The 17,583-nt window shown below is 32.5% G+C and overlaps 1 protein-coding gene and 1 long non-coding RNA gene across 2 annotated transcripts; both read left to right on the forward strand.

Annotated features, from left to right (window-relative positions):
- The first annotated feature begins 1,062 nt into the window (after window positions 1-1,062).
- On the forward strand, window positions 1,063-8,942 carry LOC107797164 (poly(ADP-ribose) glycohydrolase 1). Its single transcript, XM_016620029.2, has 11 exons — window positions 1,063-1,462; window positions 1,556-1,744; window positions 2,500-2,603; window positions 4,119-4,323; window positions 4,406-4,510; window positions 4,914-5,032; window positions 5,224-5,367; window positions 7,194-7,338; window positions 7,511-7,711; window positions 8,053-8,115; window positions 8,602-8,942. The coding sequence occupies exons 1-11, from the start codon at window positions 1,214-1,216 to the stop codon at window positions 8,773-8,775; spliced, it is 1,698 nt and encodes a 565-aa protein (XP_016475515.1). The 5' UTR covers window positions 1,063-1,213; the 3' UTR covers window positions 8,776-8,942.
- Window positions 8,943-13,102: 4,160 nt separating this feature from the next.
- On the forward strand, window positions 13,103-16,480 carry LOC107791062 (uncharacterized). Its single transcript, XR_012693812.1, has 3 exons — window positions 13,103-13,251; window positions 13,735-13,803; window positions 16,316-16,480. It is a non-coding gene; the product is annotated as an uncharacterized LOC107791062 (long non-coding RNA).
- The last annotated feature ends 1,103 nt before the right edge of the window (window positions 16,481-17,583 follow it).

The following is a 17,583-nucleotide window of genomic DNA, read 5'->3' on the forward strand; positions in this document are numbered from 1 at the left end:
ACATGTATAAAGAGAAAAATAAAAAAAATAGTGTACCACATATTAATATAATAAAGTATTTCAAGATATTGTACTATATTACTATTAATAAAAGAAAATCAAATATTGTACTAATAAATGCAGCTAATACAATCAAAAAATGATTCAACTAGCATATGATACCAATATAGTATATAGCTATACTAATATGGTATATAGTTGGAATGAATTGTATACCAAAATGGTATATTTGTATACTATTTGAGTATACAATACAAATGCGTCTTCTTCTCTTGTTCAACTATATTTCAACCCAAACTTCTAAAATCTACTACAAAATCTCTACCAAATTGACTAAAACTTTAGCTACAACCTCCAATCAACTTTCCAAACAAACCCACATAGGATCGGATCAAAATAATTAAAAACTCAAACAAACTAAGTTATGAGTTTCAAGCTTCAAGGTCCTTCGATGGTGGATTTGAATTTTTGTACAATAAATCTCCAAAAACCAGTTTGGGTGAAGAGAAAGAAGAAGGTATTAGTGAGAAACAAATGTGAATTGCCATTGATGATGAACCCCAGAATACTACAATAAGAGAAGATTAGTAGTTTTTGGTCACATATGTGTGCTTTTTACATAGATGATATGAGATTTGGATTTTTGATTACTGAAATTGGGATTGTCGTTTTTGCTTCAAATGAAAAAAGAGCAGAGTGGAGGAGTTGGAGAAGCAATTGAGCTGGGGGACAAACTGCACGTGATTCCAATTATTACTCCCTCATATAATTGGGAAATAACTAGGTAAATAGTTTGGGCAGCATGGGTAGGAATAGTAAATAGTTTGGACCTGGACAATAAAATGGTAAATAGTTTGGAATTAATGGGTATAAAGTGAGATTTACTCTTTAAAAACGGGTAATCCCTAATAATTGATGGCTTTTCGTTTAATGAGGGGTATTTTATAAAGTTGGGTAACGGTAAGGGTGAATGTGGTCTTATAATATGACGGAGAGTACATATGAACAATATAACAAAGTAGAGGAGTATATTTGGACATTTTCCCTGTAATGTATTATAATGACGAAGAAAGAGAAAAAGAAAAATGTAAACCAAATTTTCACATCTGTTGAAAAGGGCAAAAAGAATGAGAGGAACAGTGTCAGTCTTTGAAGTTTGAATTCAACCAACGGAAAATGTAGGTGAAGAGTAGAGAGAGACAAAGGTCCAGCGATGGAGAATAGAGAAGACCTGACGTCAATCCTTCCGTTCTTATCACTGTGTCTCCGGTCATCTTCCCTCTTTTGGCCACCGCCTGTTGTTGAAGCACTTAAAGCCCTCTCTCAAGGCCCTCTCTACAGCAACGTTAACTCCGGCCAAGTCCTCTCCCTCGCCATCTCCGACATCCGAAACTCCCTCTCCCTCCCTGAATTTTCAATTTCCTCCTCCGCTTCTGACGGTTTTGCCCTCTTCTTTGACGACGTAAACCTTTTACTTTTCACCTTCGATTCTCTGTTTATTTTATTATTGTATGGTGTTTTTTTTTGAATGAATGGTGAAAATGTTTTGATGCAGTTAATTCCTAGGGCAGAAGCTGCTAAATGGTTCGAACAAGTGGTGCCCAAATTAGCCGATTTGCTTTTGCGGTTGCCTTCCTTATTAGAGTCTCACTATGAGAAGGCGGATGGTGGAATTGTTAAAGGAGTCAATACTGGTCTTCGCTTGTTGGAATCACAGCAGTCTGGAATTGTTTTCCTCACTCAGGTTTTATGATGGTTATACTTTGATTATTTAGTATTTATTTAGGAGGATGTTGTAATTTACACTAATGCCAAACCCACCTTGTTCGGGACTGAGGCGTAGTGGTTATTGTTGTTGAGCACTAAAAGGACTCACATCCTCATTTGTAACCATACCTAAATTTCAGGCTAGTTGGGGAAGGATACTTGAGTCATCTGCAACCACTCCATTGTATTATGGCCCATTTCATTCCGGTGTCAAATAATTTGCCTTTACTAGCAAGGACCCTTAACCATAGGTCTCGAGTTCAACCCTGGGAGGGCTTTCCCTTAATGTCCCCCTAGGCGGTGCGGCTCTGGATTAGTCTGATAATTGAATTTTGGATACCAAATGGTTGAGCGTTTAAAATAATATAAGTTATCTTTAAAAGCAAATTAGGGCCTCTAAAAACTAGATTCTAAACTTCACAATAAACCTTGCCAACATTCAAGTTTCTAACCAGAATAAAGTGACCCAAAAGTACTCCGGGCAAACACTAAACTATAAAAGAACACAATACTAAGCTTCTACTAACAAATTTCAGAGGTCCACTTGCAGATTATGGTGGCATACATTTGAACGAATAGTAAGGTTTTCTTTGAAATTTGTTAAAAGTATAATTATTTCGATGAAGTAGTATACTTTTATGCACTAATGTATGAATTAGAATCCGATTCTTTACTTTTCAGCAAGTATATATAGCGTATCACTGAGCATGATTGTAAATCATTTTCTTGCAGGAATTAGTCGGTGCTCTTCTTGCATGTTCCTTCTTTTGTCTATTCCCGACCAGTGAAAGAGGTGCCAAACATCTCCCGACGATCAACTTTGATCATTTGTTTGCGTATGTTTTATCGGCTGTCTATTTTCTTATAGCTGTTGTGTGTATCTGAAACATTGGTTCTTTTATACATCTTTCATGTCAGTTGTGTTCTAAGTTCTGTTTTAAGGTATGTGAACACAACCTTATTATTTCTTTTCAGCTGTAAAAAGCTGCATACACAAACAGTAACATATTTTGCTACATTCGAACCGTTGAGTTCCAACAATTTTCCACTAAATCAGCTACAAAAGAAGCCATACTTATATATAGCACTTGAGCCTACTTGCAGGCTATCCATCCCCTTATTTTGTCCTACTTCACTTGATTCTGATATAGTTATCATTGTGAAACTCGTTTCCACTTCGAAAAAAAAAGAACTTCTCCACTTCAACAACTTTAACTTGAAAAGAGCTTGTTCATAATTTTTTTGTGTTCGTTGTGACAGTATTGGAATTAATATGGAAGAGTTGAATGTCATATTTTCTGATGTAGTCTTCTCTACCTAAATGGCTACTTTGGCCTTTCACAATGCCATCATTGTTGTTTTTCATGGCTTTCGCGTTCCATCAAGCATATTTCACACATCCCCTTTCTCTTCTCTTGTATGCCTAAAGTTGCACAACATTGTGTAACTCCGAGATGGAAGCATAAATTTATTTCTTTTTGTTGGTTACTTCTAAACTATGGAGTTCAAGAACCAACAATGCACTACTTAATATGTCTAGACTCTAGATTTACTGATTAGCAGGAGTATATGTGACTCTTCAATGAAAGAAAGAAAAACTTGTCATAGGGGTTCCACTTTCCAGAAGCCCCATCTAACACCAGAGAAAAATGCAGCATTGCTATGTTAAAGCATATGCCTCAGTATGTACTAACAGCTCACGCAAATGGATTGGGGATGCAAAGCTAGAAGTTATGAGAGCACTAAAAGAAACAGTCTGTTCTGAACTCTGAAAGAGGTTGATGTGGTAAACCATCTTGTTAAAATGGAGGATACATTTTAAATGTATTAGTGGCATTAGTTGGCAATTGAATTGGGAAGTAAAGCTTAAGAACTTTTAAGCAGAACGTTTTATGAAGAATGATGAATCCAATTGTTGTTAGTCGTTTTGAGAAGTTTTCGTTAGGTGTTTGAGAGAACAAAATTGTTGTAAATGAATGAAGCATGTTGAAGTTGAGACCTTTACAGAATACTGACACTTTGTACCCATATCACTTAGTGAGGAGTTTGATATTGCATTCTGAGATAGGGAATGGCGGTCGAGCTGTTTCACAAGAAAAAACGCTCTAGGATAAGATCCTAACTATGGTTTATCAGGAGTAATCCAAGGCTGTAAAAGCAGTGTATAGTTTCCAGTTCTGAGACTACTTATGGAAATGATCTACTGAAGTCTGAAGCTATTCTTATGCACTTTTATGGTTGGTCTGAAGCTATTCTTATGCACTTTTATGGTTGGTTGCAACATGCCATTTATGAGTCCGATTCTCTGAATGCAGAAAGATAGTTCACCTGGTGACAAACATGTTTTTCAGGTATTTATATGATCATTATGATGAGAAACTTGAAAATAAATTAAAGTGCATTGTTCACTATTTTGAGAGGATTGCCTCATCAATGCCCGGGGGCTACGTGTCATTTGAGCGGAAAGTTCTTGCTCTAGAACATGGTACATTTTGTTTTCCTTATCCAAAGGAAAATTTCTGGAGCCAATCCAATATTTCCCTTTGCCCTTTTAAGGTAAGAGATGAAACTATATTTTTCTATTTGGTGATAAAAAATCTTACTTTCGAAAGGATGACATCTTTCTGTTTCATTTTAGATTTCCAATTCAGGCTTCATTGAAGATCAACCAAATGAAGCTATAGAAGTGGATTTTGCGAACAAGTATCTTGGAGGTGGTGCTCTCAGTAGGGGCTGTGTACAGGTTTTTATTTCTCAACATAGTTTCAGTTTTATCTTTTGATATATTTGTTTGCTATTATACCATATATATATATATATATATATGTGTGTGTGTGTGTGTGTGTGTGTGTGTGTATATATATATATATATATATATATGTGTGTGTGTGTGTGTGTGTGTGTGTGTAAGAATAAGTTAAGAATATAAAGGAAGAGGGATCCTATTTATTTACTGGAGTATTAATTTAAAGAAGATAATATTTTCTGGTTTTTCTTGCTCCTAATTTGCTTTAATTAGATGTATCTAATTTGGTGATTTAATATATATTTCTCTCGTTTAAATTCTTTTTCAAGCAACCTCTGCCTCTTTGGGACCGATATAACTGGACAAATCTAAAATGTTATATTAATATTTCCTTGGTTAGGAAGAGATTCGCTTTATGATCAATCCAGAGTTAATTGCTGGCATGCTTTTCTTGCCTTGCATGGCAGACAATGAAGCAATTGAAATTGTGGGTACAGAGAGGTTCTCAAATTACGCTGGGTGAGCTTAGTTTGAGAATTAATTTCATTTTACATAAGCAAGTTAACTTATATTCAAATTTTCTTGCTAATTTGTTTTGGCTGAAATTTCCTATTTCACAATGAAGTTTTATTGGCAGTTTTTACCTTTAACTGCAATTCCATAATTTTTAATATGTATAATCTAATGTTAAATGTCTTTGATTGGTGTAGATATGCTTCTTCGTTCCGTTTTGGTGGTGACCACGTGGACAGAAAAGAAATTGATGTTCTTGGAAGGCGTAAGAGGAGAATAATTGCAATAGATGCACTAAGCAGCCCAGGAAAAAGGCAGTACAGGATTGAATGCCTCCTAAGGTATGTGAGTGTTTATTACACTTTGGAAATCTTATTTGGAGTAAGATTCTCTCTTAAGGTCAATTGGGTCATAAAAGAGATTACTGTGAATCTGTCAGTACTTTGATTATTTTTGAGCTCCAATTGGGTTCTGTTTTTTATTAGAAAGGAAGTATTAATGAGGTTTAGTATGCTCAAAGCTGAGAAGGAAGTAAAAGTTTATGAGCTGATGTTTTGGAGTTGATGTTAGATAAAGGTGGCTAACAGTTAGATGCTGTCAGTCAGGTGGTTTGTGTACTATTCCACCTATGTTTATGTTAAAGAAATGAATGGATTAGGACATACCCACATAATTTACAAAACTATCTTGTGAATAGATCCTTGCCTGTCAGGCCTGCCCATGCGATGAAATTCACCAGAATTGGTTGAAATAGAGCTTAATCCATAAGTTCCTGAGAGAAGAGATGGTTTACTTTTGGGATCATTTGAATGAAAGATTATGAACAAGACAAGCAGTGGATGGCCTGGGTATAAGTATTTCGGGATCTAACAATATGTCTTCAGTGGGAAGATTTTACCTTCATGAGCCATTTGGATTTAAGGTATTCAGGTAAATACTAGCATGAAAAAACCAGAAATTCATGCCAGTATCTATGGATGTTAATTTATTTCAGTGTTAACAATTGTGGTATTAGGTATATTTTTCTTTGTCCCTTAGCTGTGTTTAAACCTGCAAACTTGCTTGTTCAGTTTGATTGACATTTGGGCGTTTAGTTAATCCTGGTGATTAGCTTCAAAAGCTTTCTAGTTTGTCTTACATATCCCACAAAGAAACATAAGGACAAACAAAGAACATATCTGCTTTGTCTTTGGTTAATGATGCTTGTATTTATATGTTGTGTGAATTAATTGGAGTCTCTACTTGTTCCTTTCATTGTTCTCCTATTATTGTATCAAAATTGAGAGGTTGGTAAGTTCATCTTCAGTTTTTTTTCTCTATTTGTTGAATGTTTGAGTTCTTCTATATCCAAGCCTCAAGTAAAGTTAGACAAGTAGTTATTATGGTTATGGCGAAATGTCCCAAATTAATTAGCATCAGAGCTGGTGTTTTATAGGCGAAATGGATAACACATCCAACAGGAATGTACTTTTCCTTTGTAGTAGTAGTCTGAGACCTGTCACTCTGTACTGCAATTGAATATGATAATTTTTTATTCTCCAACTTCTGAGGTTTTTCTTGAAGTGAGAATTCTCAGGCTTCTTTTTTCTCTGCTACCTTTTGCTGTCTTTGAATCAAATCTACATGCTTAAAGAGTAGTTGTTCAATAGAATTACATTGTTTTGCTCATATAGCCTCTATGTTAATTTGATAGGTTTAGAATATTTAAATTTAGGTAAACACATACTTGTTTAGATTAACTAATCATTGGTTTTAAGCCATGGAATTGTTGCCATTTATACTGAACAGGGTTGAGAAATGAGGGCAATAGACACAATTATCATTTTGATAAAAGCTTATAGATACTTTTCACTTCCAGAAATTAGATTAAGCTAGGTGAAATTAATTTAGCAAATTCACTGGGGAATGACTTGGCTGAGTTTATGATTTCATATGGGTATGTACATAGTTGTACTTCTCAATTTTATTTTCTCCTTGCATATGATTTAGCTGATTTGCACTTTGTTTTCTTACATTATGTATGTAAGTATGTATGTGTATTATTTTCATCTGCGCGTTTTTTCACTAAAGCTCACACTTTAATTGCTCTTTGCACTTAAAGTAAAAGACTTGGCGCTTTCGGCCCCTTTCGCGCTTTGACAACACCGAGTCCTTCAACTTGTTGTAGGGAAATTAACAAGGCTCTTTGTGGTTTTCTGGATCATTTTAAGTGTCATCAGTATCAAAAGCTTTTTCAAGATGCTGGCTTCCTGGGACGTCAGCATGATCTGAATGATGAAGAATCTGGTGGACATTCTGAAGTTTATCATTTGGTAGTATCTTCCTTCTTACTATTTTTAGATCCTCCTACTTTTTCATTTTCTTCACTGCTTCACCCCCTTCCTCCCACTTTTTTGGAATCTCTCCAGTTATGCTATCCGTGTTTTTAAAAAAAAAAAATTGTCTGACTTGCTTTTTGGCTATTTATTATCCTGTCACCAATAGTTTCTTGGAAATCCTTCAACATCATCTCAAACAATTGAGGAAACTTTGGCTAGCCAGTTGCTCGAAAATCATGAGGCACACAATTGTCAGCCTTCAGACTACCAGCAAGAAATTGGGGTTGTGACGGGAAATTGGGGTTGTGGTGCTTTCGGTGGGGATTCTCAAGTTAAAGCTATGCTTCAATGGCTTGCTGCATCTCAGGTTATTCTCTCCTTGGACATATTCCCAGCATTTTGTTACAGGAATGTTTCTCTCTTGCAAGGCAAAGGGTAGTCTTTTGCTTTCACCTTTTATATAATTCTCATGCTTTATGTTCAAGATTTCATCAGATATCTGACTGTTTTATATTTCTACAACTTTTCCCTTTCACTTTCCAACACATCATGTCACATAAAATGGTTAATGGCAGTATATAAACACTTTATGTCCTGTATATTCATGTGAAGGCGTGAGCACCCATTTTTTTCCCTTGAACTACTTTTCCTAATTCTTTTTACTTTGATTTTTTTTTTTCAAATTTTCTCTCCTTTCTTCTCTGACAGGCTTTCAGACCTTTCATCTTGTATTATACATTTGACTTGGAAGCACTGCAGATGTTGGGACAGGTACTAGTCTTCTAAACTATGAGATTGTCTTTGAGAAGGCTTCTGCTTGAAAGGGAATACCTTTTAATTTTGAACTTCCATTTCATGGTATGTTTGCCATTTGTTATTTGTGAATCTCTTTGGTTTAGTGTCTGAAGGTTATTAGAGGCTGCTTGCTCTTTAGATTTTAAAGAACTGTTGTATCTGACTGCTTTCTTTGACAATACGTGACAAAAAGGCTCCTCTGCTATAGAAATTTTGTGTAATTTTTAGTACTCGCTATGTTTTGATGGTTATTGATGCTAGAAATGGTAAATGAGGTTTGTCCTAAACAGATCCTTATGTAGGTCCTGCCTTTTGTGATCCTTACGTTGGTCAAATAATAGATGCATAAATTTGCTCACTAGGAAATCTTGACTTTTTTGTGTGCTGTAGCTGTAGCACCAATGTACTAGGTTTTAATATATATTGCATTGTTGACATTTCTTTGTTGATAACCTGGAATAGGTGGCTCAATGGATTTCTTCACAGGGGTGGACTGCTGGGGAGCTTTGGAATATGTTAGTGGAATACTCAGTCCAGAGACTGAGGGGAGAAACTGGTGCTGGCTTCTTCAGTTGGCTCCTTCCATCGTTGAAATCCCATGATACTATTTTGCTCGACAATTCTCCTAATGTTTAAATTTTTCTGGTCATTTTATTATACTGCTGCTGCATGGGAGTATATCATTTTCACACGTTATGACAAGTTATTGTGTCATTTTCATGAATATGACAAAGACTCCTGCATCCTATAAATTATCAAACTTACACTTTCTAATTAAAATTTAGGATTAATTGCTGATCTTACACTTCTCGACTTGTGGATGTGTTTATTTGTCTGGAACAGGAAATCTTAAGAGTTGGTATAATAGCTCGCAAACCTGTAAGGTCTAGCAAAAGATTTTTTTTTATCTAATACTCTCTCCGGTCCAAAATAAGTGATTTTTTGGGTTTTTTCTTGTGGTCCAAAATAAGTGATTTTTTCATATTTCAAGAATGAATTAATTATTTTTTTCCTACATTGCCCTTGGAGTAATTAATGTTGGAATATGTGTTAGGAGTATTTATGTGAAGAGACAATAAAGGTTAATATAGTCAATTTTATTGCTAATTAATGTTAAAAGATGAATTTCTTAATATGTGTGAAAACAATCAAAAAATTACTTATTTTGGACCGGAAGGAGTACTATATTATCTATCTATATTATTATAAAAGCATGAATACAATGTTGGTTGACCAAAATAGCCGTAAAATATTTTTACAAAAAATAATTACTTGGTGGATAAAATTGTAATATTCCAATGTCATACTAATCCCATTCGGACAGTAACACTTTGCGGTAGAATAAATTAGCATAGAATTTCAAATCTTTGTCCGCATAGAAAAGAATCTTCGTCGGACCTTCTCATTCTTATTTGCCTATAAATCAAAATTATTTTAAACTTAATTATTACTGTATTTTTGCTATAATATTTATACTATGCAATTTGCGTGAATATTATTGAACAAGCGATCTTTACTTATGGGTCATTTAATGGTTATCTTTCTTTCTTCACCAAAGTAATTACCACAGCTTATAGAATCTGCATTCCGTTAATTGCCACTTTGCCAGTGTGGGCACAATATCACAAATTATTAAAAATTAAATTAGAATTTTGATTGTTTTAGAATTCCATACATCATATTAGTCAAAAATTCAGTAAAATTTATAGTTGTTTTGTACATTAGATAATGTTTAACTAATGTAAAAAATACATTAATGCCAAATGGTTTTAACTAAATCCTGATTTTACAAAATGGCCAGTTGATAATAGAAATGCAATCACCACTTATTTGCATGAAAGATGATCGATGTAAGAACTACTAAATTCGACGTACTAATACATCCATACAAGAAAAGGATGGATACTCTATTTATACTAGAGGCAATGGTGAAAAAGGTACAAATATTCGTGGCATGATAATAAATAATCAATAAGTTGTGTCATATAATCTAAGAATGAAATGAATATTGGTTCACTCGATCATAAGTTTTAAGGCACTGGATACCCAATTCTGCTCCTTCAGTTTGGGGCATGATATAAGATAGCCACCACAATACGTGAAAGCAGAATGATGATAATAAATTAATAAAAAAGAAAAATTAATATTTTGCGATAAAGCATATACGTTCAAGCGTCAAACAATCAAAATGGTTGGTGATATAGAGACACCAATAAATTATTTGGTGAAAAAGTGATGATATTTGCAGGAAATTTATTTTGAAAAAAAAAAGGTAACAATTTTGGAGATGATTTTCATTATGTACTATCAGTAGATCCAAAATCAAACGAGAATATAAACTATAAATCTAACCTTAAAATCATGGCATCAAATGAAAAAATTTAGCTAACAAAAATATGAGAACAAAAAAACAGATTTAGCATTCAGAAATTTCTTGCTTCATGTCGAATATGGGGAAGAGCATATAATAAGAGATGATTGTGTCTATTTTGAAGATCCAGTGTCCTTTAGTGACAGTAGTAACAAAATTGCGTAATAAGGAATAATATTTTTATCTTAAAAAATAAAAATTATGCAAAATACATGATGGAAAAAAACTCTCTTATCTAGCATAAATGAATAATGTTGATCAACTAAATGAGATACGATTATTAAATTCATAGGTGAAATTAAGAGAAATATTTCTTATTTTTGACTCATCAAAAGATAATATCAACAACTACTATCAAGAAGAATACTTAAAAATTTTAATATTGTAATGTTCTTCCACCATATAGAATCTCTAACAAATTTAACTATCTTATATATTCAACACCAATGTATGCATTTTAAGAAACAAATTTAAAATGATCTTTCTTTATATACCGGTTGATTTTGAAAGAAAAAGATTTACCCATCATATCACCGAGGGACGATTTCTCAAATGACTTATCGAATGATATGGAGATGTATTAGAGATTTTAATAATAATTTCATACGTTCATATTGTACCAATATATGCTACTAAGCATATGTTTATCCTCATAATTTAACTTTTGCCGTAAAAAAATGAAGGATATCATTTTAGTTTGTCCAAAAATAATAATTATTATTATGCTTGTATTTTGCAATGATAATAAATAATGTATGTGTTCAAATAATCTCCAATGTTGGACTATATATTTGCCGACATGTTTCCACACATAATTTTATGTTGTACATTCGAAATGAGTATGAAAATTAACAACAAATTGTTTGGTCATCACATAATAGCCAAAGCGACAAAAAAAAAAAACAAACACCAAAAACATCATCCTCCTTAAAAGTATTAGGTAAGATATGATCGATCACATTTCATATATCTGCATAATAAGTACAAATAATATCTACTTTAACTTAATTGATCAGCTTTATAGATTCAAATGATATCCATTTTTTATTCAGTATTATACTAATTTAACAATATTGAGTACAATACTTAAATGATATTTGCATTTTTTCAAAAAAATTGCTTTATAAGGAGTGTTTTTATTTTATTTTATATCGCTTTTTAATAAATTTAATTTATTATATTTTTATATAAATAATTGATTAAAAATTTATGTGCAATGCACGTACATAGAAACTAATTATTATTAAAAGCATGAATCCCTAAAGTTAAAAGTTAAATTACATAAATACCCTTTTAAATCATTTAAAGACCAACTTATTAAAAAAAAAAAAAATCAACGCCTGCGGGAGACCCCAAGCAACGTTTTAGCCTTCATGCTTCATTAACAGACACAACTCCCAACCATTAGTTGTGAGGGAAAAGATACCCTTAATAGCTAACTCCAGGGGCTACCCTTCCATAAAGCAAGTAAAGCAACCGCTTTAGGCCCCATATTTGTGGGGGCCCCATTTTTTGTTACACCTAATAGATTATGTATAAGTTTAAAAAAGAGTTTTGTAAAGTGAAAAAGTTTAATTTCTTTCTAAGAAATATAGAGAAGAAGGATTTGTAACTGCTATAATTTCTACCAAGGAAATTGCACTTGAAATGGATATCAAACCCGAATTTCGTAAGAAACGTGTGATATATATGAAGTAACAATTTGATGCGAATGTTGATAATAAAATCTCAAAATCTTTCGAAGAGTCTTTTAGAGTTGATTACTTTTATATATAATAGACAAAGTTATTTTTTCACTTCAAAATAGATTTGAACAATTCGAAGCATATGAAAATATTTTTGGTTTTCTATTTGGCAGTAAAAGCTAAGATTACTAGATGTTAGAAATTTGAAAAAAATATTGCCTTAATCTTGAATGTTCCTTAAAGCATAATAATCAATTCGATATTGATAGTTTAGATTTATTTTCTGAATTAAAAGTATTAAGGAAAATAGTACAATTAGAAGATAACAGTTTAATTGATACACCTAATCAAATAAAAAGATTTAATTCTTTTACAAATGCCTAAATTGCTTATGAAATAATGTTCATAACTCAAGTTATCGTTGCTTCAGCGGAAAGAAGTTTTCAAAATTAAAATTGATAAAATCTTACCTAAAAACAATAATGCCACAAGAAAGGTTAAGTTGAGTAGCTATATTGTCAATTAAGAAATACTTATTAGGAGTTATTAACTATATGAAAATTAAATAACTTTATATCTAAAAAAAGCTTAAAAAAAAATAGATTTCAAATAAATAATAAAAAAAATTTAAAAGTTAAGATTTCTCATAAAATTTGGCTTTAGGCCACAAAATTCGTCAGACCGCCCTGGCTAACTCCAACAGGTGCAATTGGTGATTAAACTAATCGGTACCATTATTGGCCGAAATATGACATTAGCCAAAGACAGATCAAATACGACTTTTACCTATTTCACCAAACAACTTGCTTTTGGTTGGATCAAGATATTTCTGTGTGCGCAAAAATACTTTAATATGTATATATACTTTAAATTACACTAAAATTGTGTTCATTTTGAACCTATTGATATTTGATCCAGAATTTCACCTTTGCATTATCGGTCTTCAACTTTTGATAGTGACAATTTACTCCACTACTTATCATGGTATACGCCAATTCGTTCATATTATTGCAAACACATCAATAGATAATCAAAAACTGACGCTTGGTATACCTTGTAAGTTCATCAACTGTATTTTTTTTTTTTTTTGTGCAAATATTATCTTTTGCGTTTGCTTTTAAGAGCTGTAGTTGAAAGGTAGTAATATTTTTCAAATTAGTTTCTTCATCTATCATGAGCGAAAAAAATATCTTGTTGTGACAGGGCAAACATATATATATCATCTTGCATTATTTTAATTCTCATCCTTCCCGCTGTTATAAACTCATTTTTCTCCGCCATTTTTTTATTTGCAATGGATATGGATTTTCGGAAACAACCTTTCTACCTCTTCGGGATAAGGGTAAGGTCTGCGTACACACTAGCCTCCCCAGACCCCACTTGTGGGATTTTACTGGGTTGTTGTTATTGTTGTAATGGATTATTTTGCTATGTCCAATCTGGCAAATACTTGAGTCAATTTCTAATCAAAACCACCTTCAGCTTTATATACTGGCGTACTTTGTTCTCCAATATACTTATTTTTCTTTATGAATTCAGCCACGGAATTGACTTCTTCAGTTAAGAATTTGGTGGGACAAGTATCAGCTTCTTCCAGAATTCCTAAAGGTACTGTCAGTATTCGTTTGTTCCTTTCTAATTTAATTTATGTATTTTAGATTTAGCATACCAATTAAGACGAATAAAGGAAGAGCATTGTCCAATACTTGTAGAGTTGTAATATGATGGAGGTCTAAGACAGCAAATTGGAATCCTAATGCTAAGTAAGTTGGTGTTTGAGTAATCCATTCGCACAACTGAGGGCACTCGACTGAGTCATCCATTTGAAAATTCGTGCAAAAATTACGATGTACTTTAATTGCTCAAGAGAAATATGAACTTAACAATCTTGATACAGTCGCAATTGAAGAAGAAGATAAATCAGTTATATAAAGAAGAGGCGAAAAGAAACAATGAAGAGTAACATTCATTAACTAAAGATTAGTGGTCCTTATTTTAGTGAAAAAATTATTATGGACTAATCTAAGTTTTGAAGTTATATTTATATATTGAAAAAGTATTATTGTTGGTGAATCACAACAATAATATATATAATTTTTTCACTAAAGTGTTATTATATATATAATTTTTGTGTTTTTCTTCATATAAAAAGTAACTTGTGCAGATATAGCATTCAAATTTTGATTTATAGTCTTGTCTTTTTCATTTTAATATAATCCATAAATGTTCCAATACTTTTATTTTTGTTAGTTTTCACGTATTCTCTATTTATATTTATATATGAACACAATTATTCAATCAAAAAAGGTATCAATGCAATCTATACTACATTTTATATTATCTATCCATATTCATATATGAACATAATTATCCAATCAAAAAAGGCATCAACGCAATCTATTTTACGGGTATAAGTCAATTTTGTTATTATTTGTTTAACTAAATATTGAGGGTGTGTTGTAAATAAATTTATTGTACTAATTGTAAATGCCTAATTTTTGCCTTATATATATATATATGTATGTATGTATGTATGTATGTATGTATGTATGTATGTATGTATGTATGTATGTATGTATGTGTATGTGTTTGTTCTTATTTGTGTATGTATAGGTTTTAAGAATTGAGTAATGGTTTGATAAACGGGGTACGGATTGGGCTAGTATAATTTAATTAAAATTGTGCCAAAATTGGCCTAAAATTTGAGCCCAAATCCGGTCCAAAAGGAAGCTGCCAAGAAGAGCTTAAAACGACGTAGTTTTGTCTTGAAACTACGTCGTTTTGGTTAAGTGACAAGATTCAATCTCATCCACCCATCTTGATTTAATCCAAGCGGTCCTAGTTTGATCTTCATCCTAGGTATTTAAAGCCTAAAATTCCCAAAAATTTGCCCCATTTCCCCCTTATTTCCTCTCTTTTCTTTCCGTCTCCTTCTTCTCTCTTCTCTCTCTCTTCACTCTCTCTACGCCGCCCCAGCTCCGCCCACCGCCGCCTGCCGGAAATCGCTGCCGCCGGCGGACCATCTCCAAACACCTCCAAATTCACGCCACGTAATCTCCACAACTTCCTCTTTCCATATCTCCAAACCAAATCCTAAAAAAATCCCTCAAACTCCTTGAATCTTAGATCTAGGAAACTTTTCCGTAACGTTTTTGCCCAAATTCTTGAAGCTCCAACCACTACCACCCCAAAATACCTACATCAATGGATAGAGCTCCTCAAGACCTAGCTATTTATGTCAATTCTACCCCAAAAATCCGGCCTAATTCCGGCGACCTCCCGGAACACCCTCTTTGGCATACCACCATTTTTTCGGCATTTTGATGTGTAAAATGGTAAAATATTATTCTTTTTCATGGCTGATTTTTTTATTTTTATTTTTAATTTTCAGGTTTTATTTTTTTCTATTATTAATTATTTTAGCATTAGTTTTTGAAGTTTGAAATGTTAAATTTTCTGTTTTTGCACTTATTGAAGTAGTAAAATAGTTTTGTATTGATAAAAGTGAGGTAATGAAAAATACTTAAGAGTATATGGTACTTGTTTGGTTGTTTGTTTACTGCTTCAAGACTCTTTGAGTACAACACTCAAAAGTCAAATTGTTTGGTAAGAAAATGTAGACCTTTGGACATTATTTGAATAAAGTCTATCTTTGAATAGTGGAGAGCAGATTTTGTTTGAAATACTTGACAAGATTTGAACTAGAAAGTCTTGCTTTTTGAATTTAAGAGATTGATTTTTAATTTTTTGAAATTGCTGGTTGTTTTGATATATAGAGGGGACTCCATCACATTTTGGAGGGGATCATTTTCTGCTTTTGAACATACAATAACAAAAAAAAAAAATTAGCAGCTGAAGCATCCTTTAGTAAGCTGAAATTGTAAGTCTTAAGAGAATCTTAAAGTGCAAACCTTTTTTTTTTTAGAAAAGTATAAGTCCTCTTTAGAGTTTGCTTCTGGGTTTCTTCTCTAAGTTTTCGAGCTGTTTTAACACGGATTTGCTGTTGGTTTTGCTGCTGTTGTGCTGTTATTTTTATGCTGCTTTAGTTGTTGAGCTTCCATTCTTTGTTGCTGTATTTATTATTCTGCGACTCAGGTAACTCTTTAATCTTATGTTGCAGATGTTTTCACATTAACAAGAAGATTTGAACTCATCTTGATTGTTGGGAGCATGTCCATTTAAATAAATGAGTGCTTAGCTAAATTTCTTTATTGTTTAAATATATCTTGTTGTAGTTCATATGTAAAATAAATCCTTGGTTGATCAAACACTTTTTTATTCATGATTTATTTGTCTTTACTATCTATTACAGTATTGATGCATATAAAATTGAGATGTTCCAAGTAGGTTGCAATGTGCTTAAAGACTCCTTTTTCACCTTTGCAGTTCTGGCCAGTTTTTGAAAAATAACAAAAGAGACATGCTTGAAACCTTTATTTATTTTTACAGATTTTATATGTGACCATCTCTGCTAGGATTTTAGATTTTTTTTTGGTAGAAAGTGGCTAGATCCTAAATAGGTTTTGAAATTGCTAGTTAAAAATAAGGGTTAATGGCTTAGAGCAAAAGATGCCAGACTCGTAATTTAGCCCAAATGGGCTGTCGTAGTAAACCAACATTTGAAATCTATTGGGCTTTCAGCTTGTGCCAATTTCGGAGCCCAATAATTGGCCAAGGCAGATTCTGTCCAATAGGTCCAATGCTTTTAAGAAGTCTATAAATATTTTGTCGATTTATTTCATAGATGTTGGCCTAATGCCATAACTAAGTAAGAAAATTGGCCCACTTTCTCAATAAATAATATGATCTATCTTCAAAATAATACTTACTAGATTAGTTGAATAGACTTATTAAGAATTAGTTAATTTTCATGATGTGTAATAATAATCCAATAACTTATGTACCTTTAATTAATTTAAACGCTAGGCAACCAGTAGGTCCGTTTTAACTTTTTATTATTATTATTTCACGGACTCGCTTGCGTAGCGTGATATTAACTCTTAATATTTTAATTCAGTAATCTCATACTATTTCTACTAGCTTTAATTATTTTCTAATTTAATAAACTCTTTGCTAAACTCGCGGATTCGCTTGCGTAGCGCGATAGTAACTCTTAATAAATAATTTTTTCAATGCACAAATATAGTAATTTTTCTGAAAGTAATAACGTGTTAATAATTCTTTGTCAAGACTGTGGATTCGCTTGCGTAGTGCTGTTATGACTAAGCCAATAAATTTTGTCTAGATTACACATTCGTTAGCGTAGTGTGATTATGACATTTTATTATTATTATTTTTTATCAAATAAGTAAAAGCGGACATAAGAAAAGCATAAAAATCAAATAAATCACCGTTTATCCAAGTTTAATTCAAGCCAAATGTAGTCAA

The sequence above is a fragment of the Nicotiana tabacum genome, chromosome 8, assembly GCF_000715075.1.
Source record: "Nicotiana tabacum cultivar K326 chromosome 8, ASM71507v2, whole genome shotgun sequence".
Lineage (NCBI taxonomy): Eukaryota > Viridiplantae > Streptophyta > Magnoliopsida > Solanales > Solanaceae > Nicotiana > Nicotiana tabacum.

Bases quoted from the DNA above. Each gene is read 5' to 3' on its own strand.
- LOC107797164 (XM_016620029.2), top strand. From the start codon at position 1,214: ATGGAGAATAGAGAAGACCTGACGTCAATCCTTCCGTTCTTATCACTG. The intron at 5,033-5,223 runs GTGAGCTTAGTT...TGATTGGTGTAG, and splicing joins AGGTTCTCAAATTACGCTGG to ATATGCTTCTTCGTTCCGTT. The intron at 7,339-7,510 runs GTAGTATCTTCC...TGTCACCAATAG, and splicing joins ATTCTGAAGTTTATCATTTG to TTTCTTGGAAATCCTTCAAC.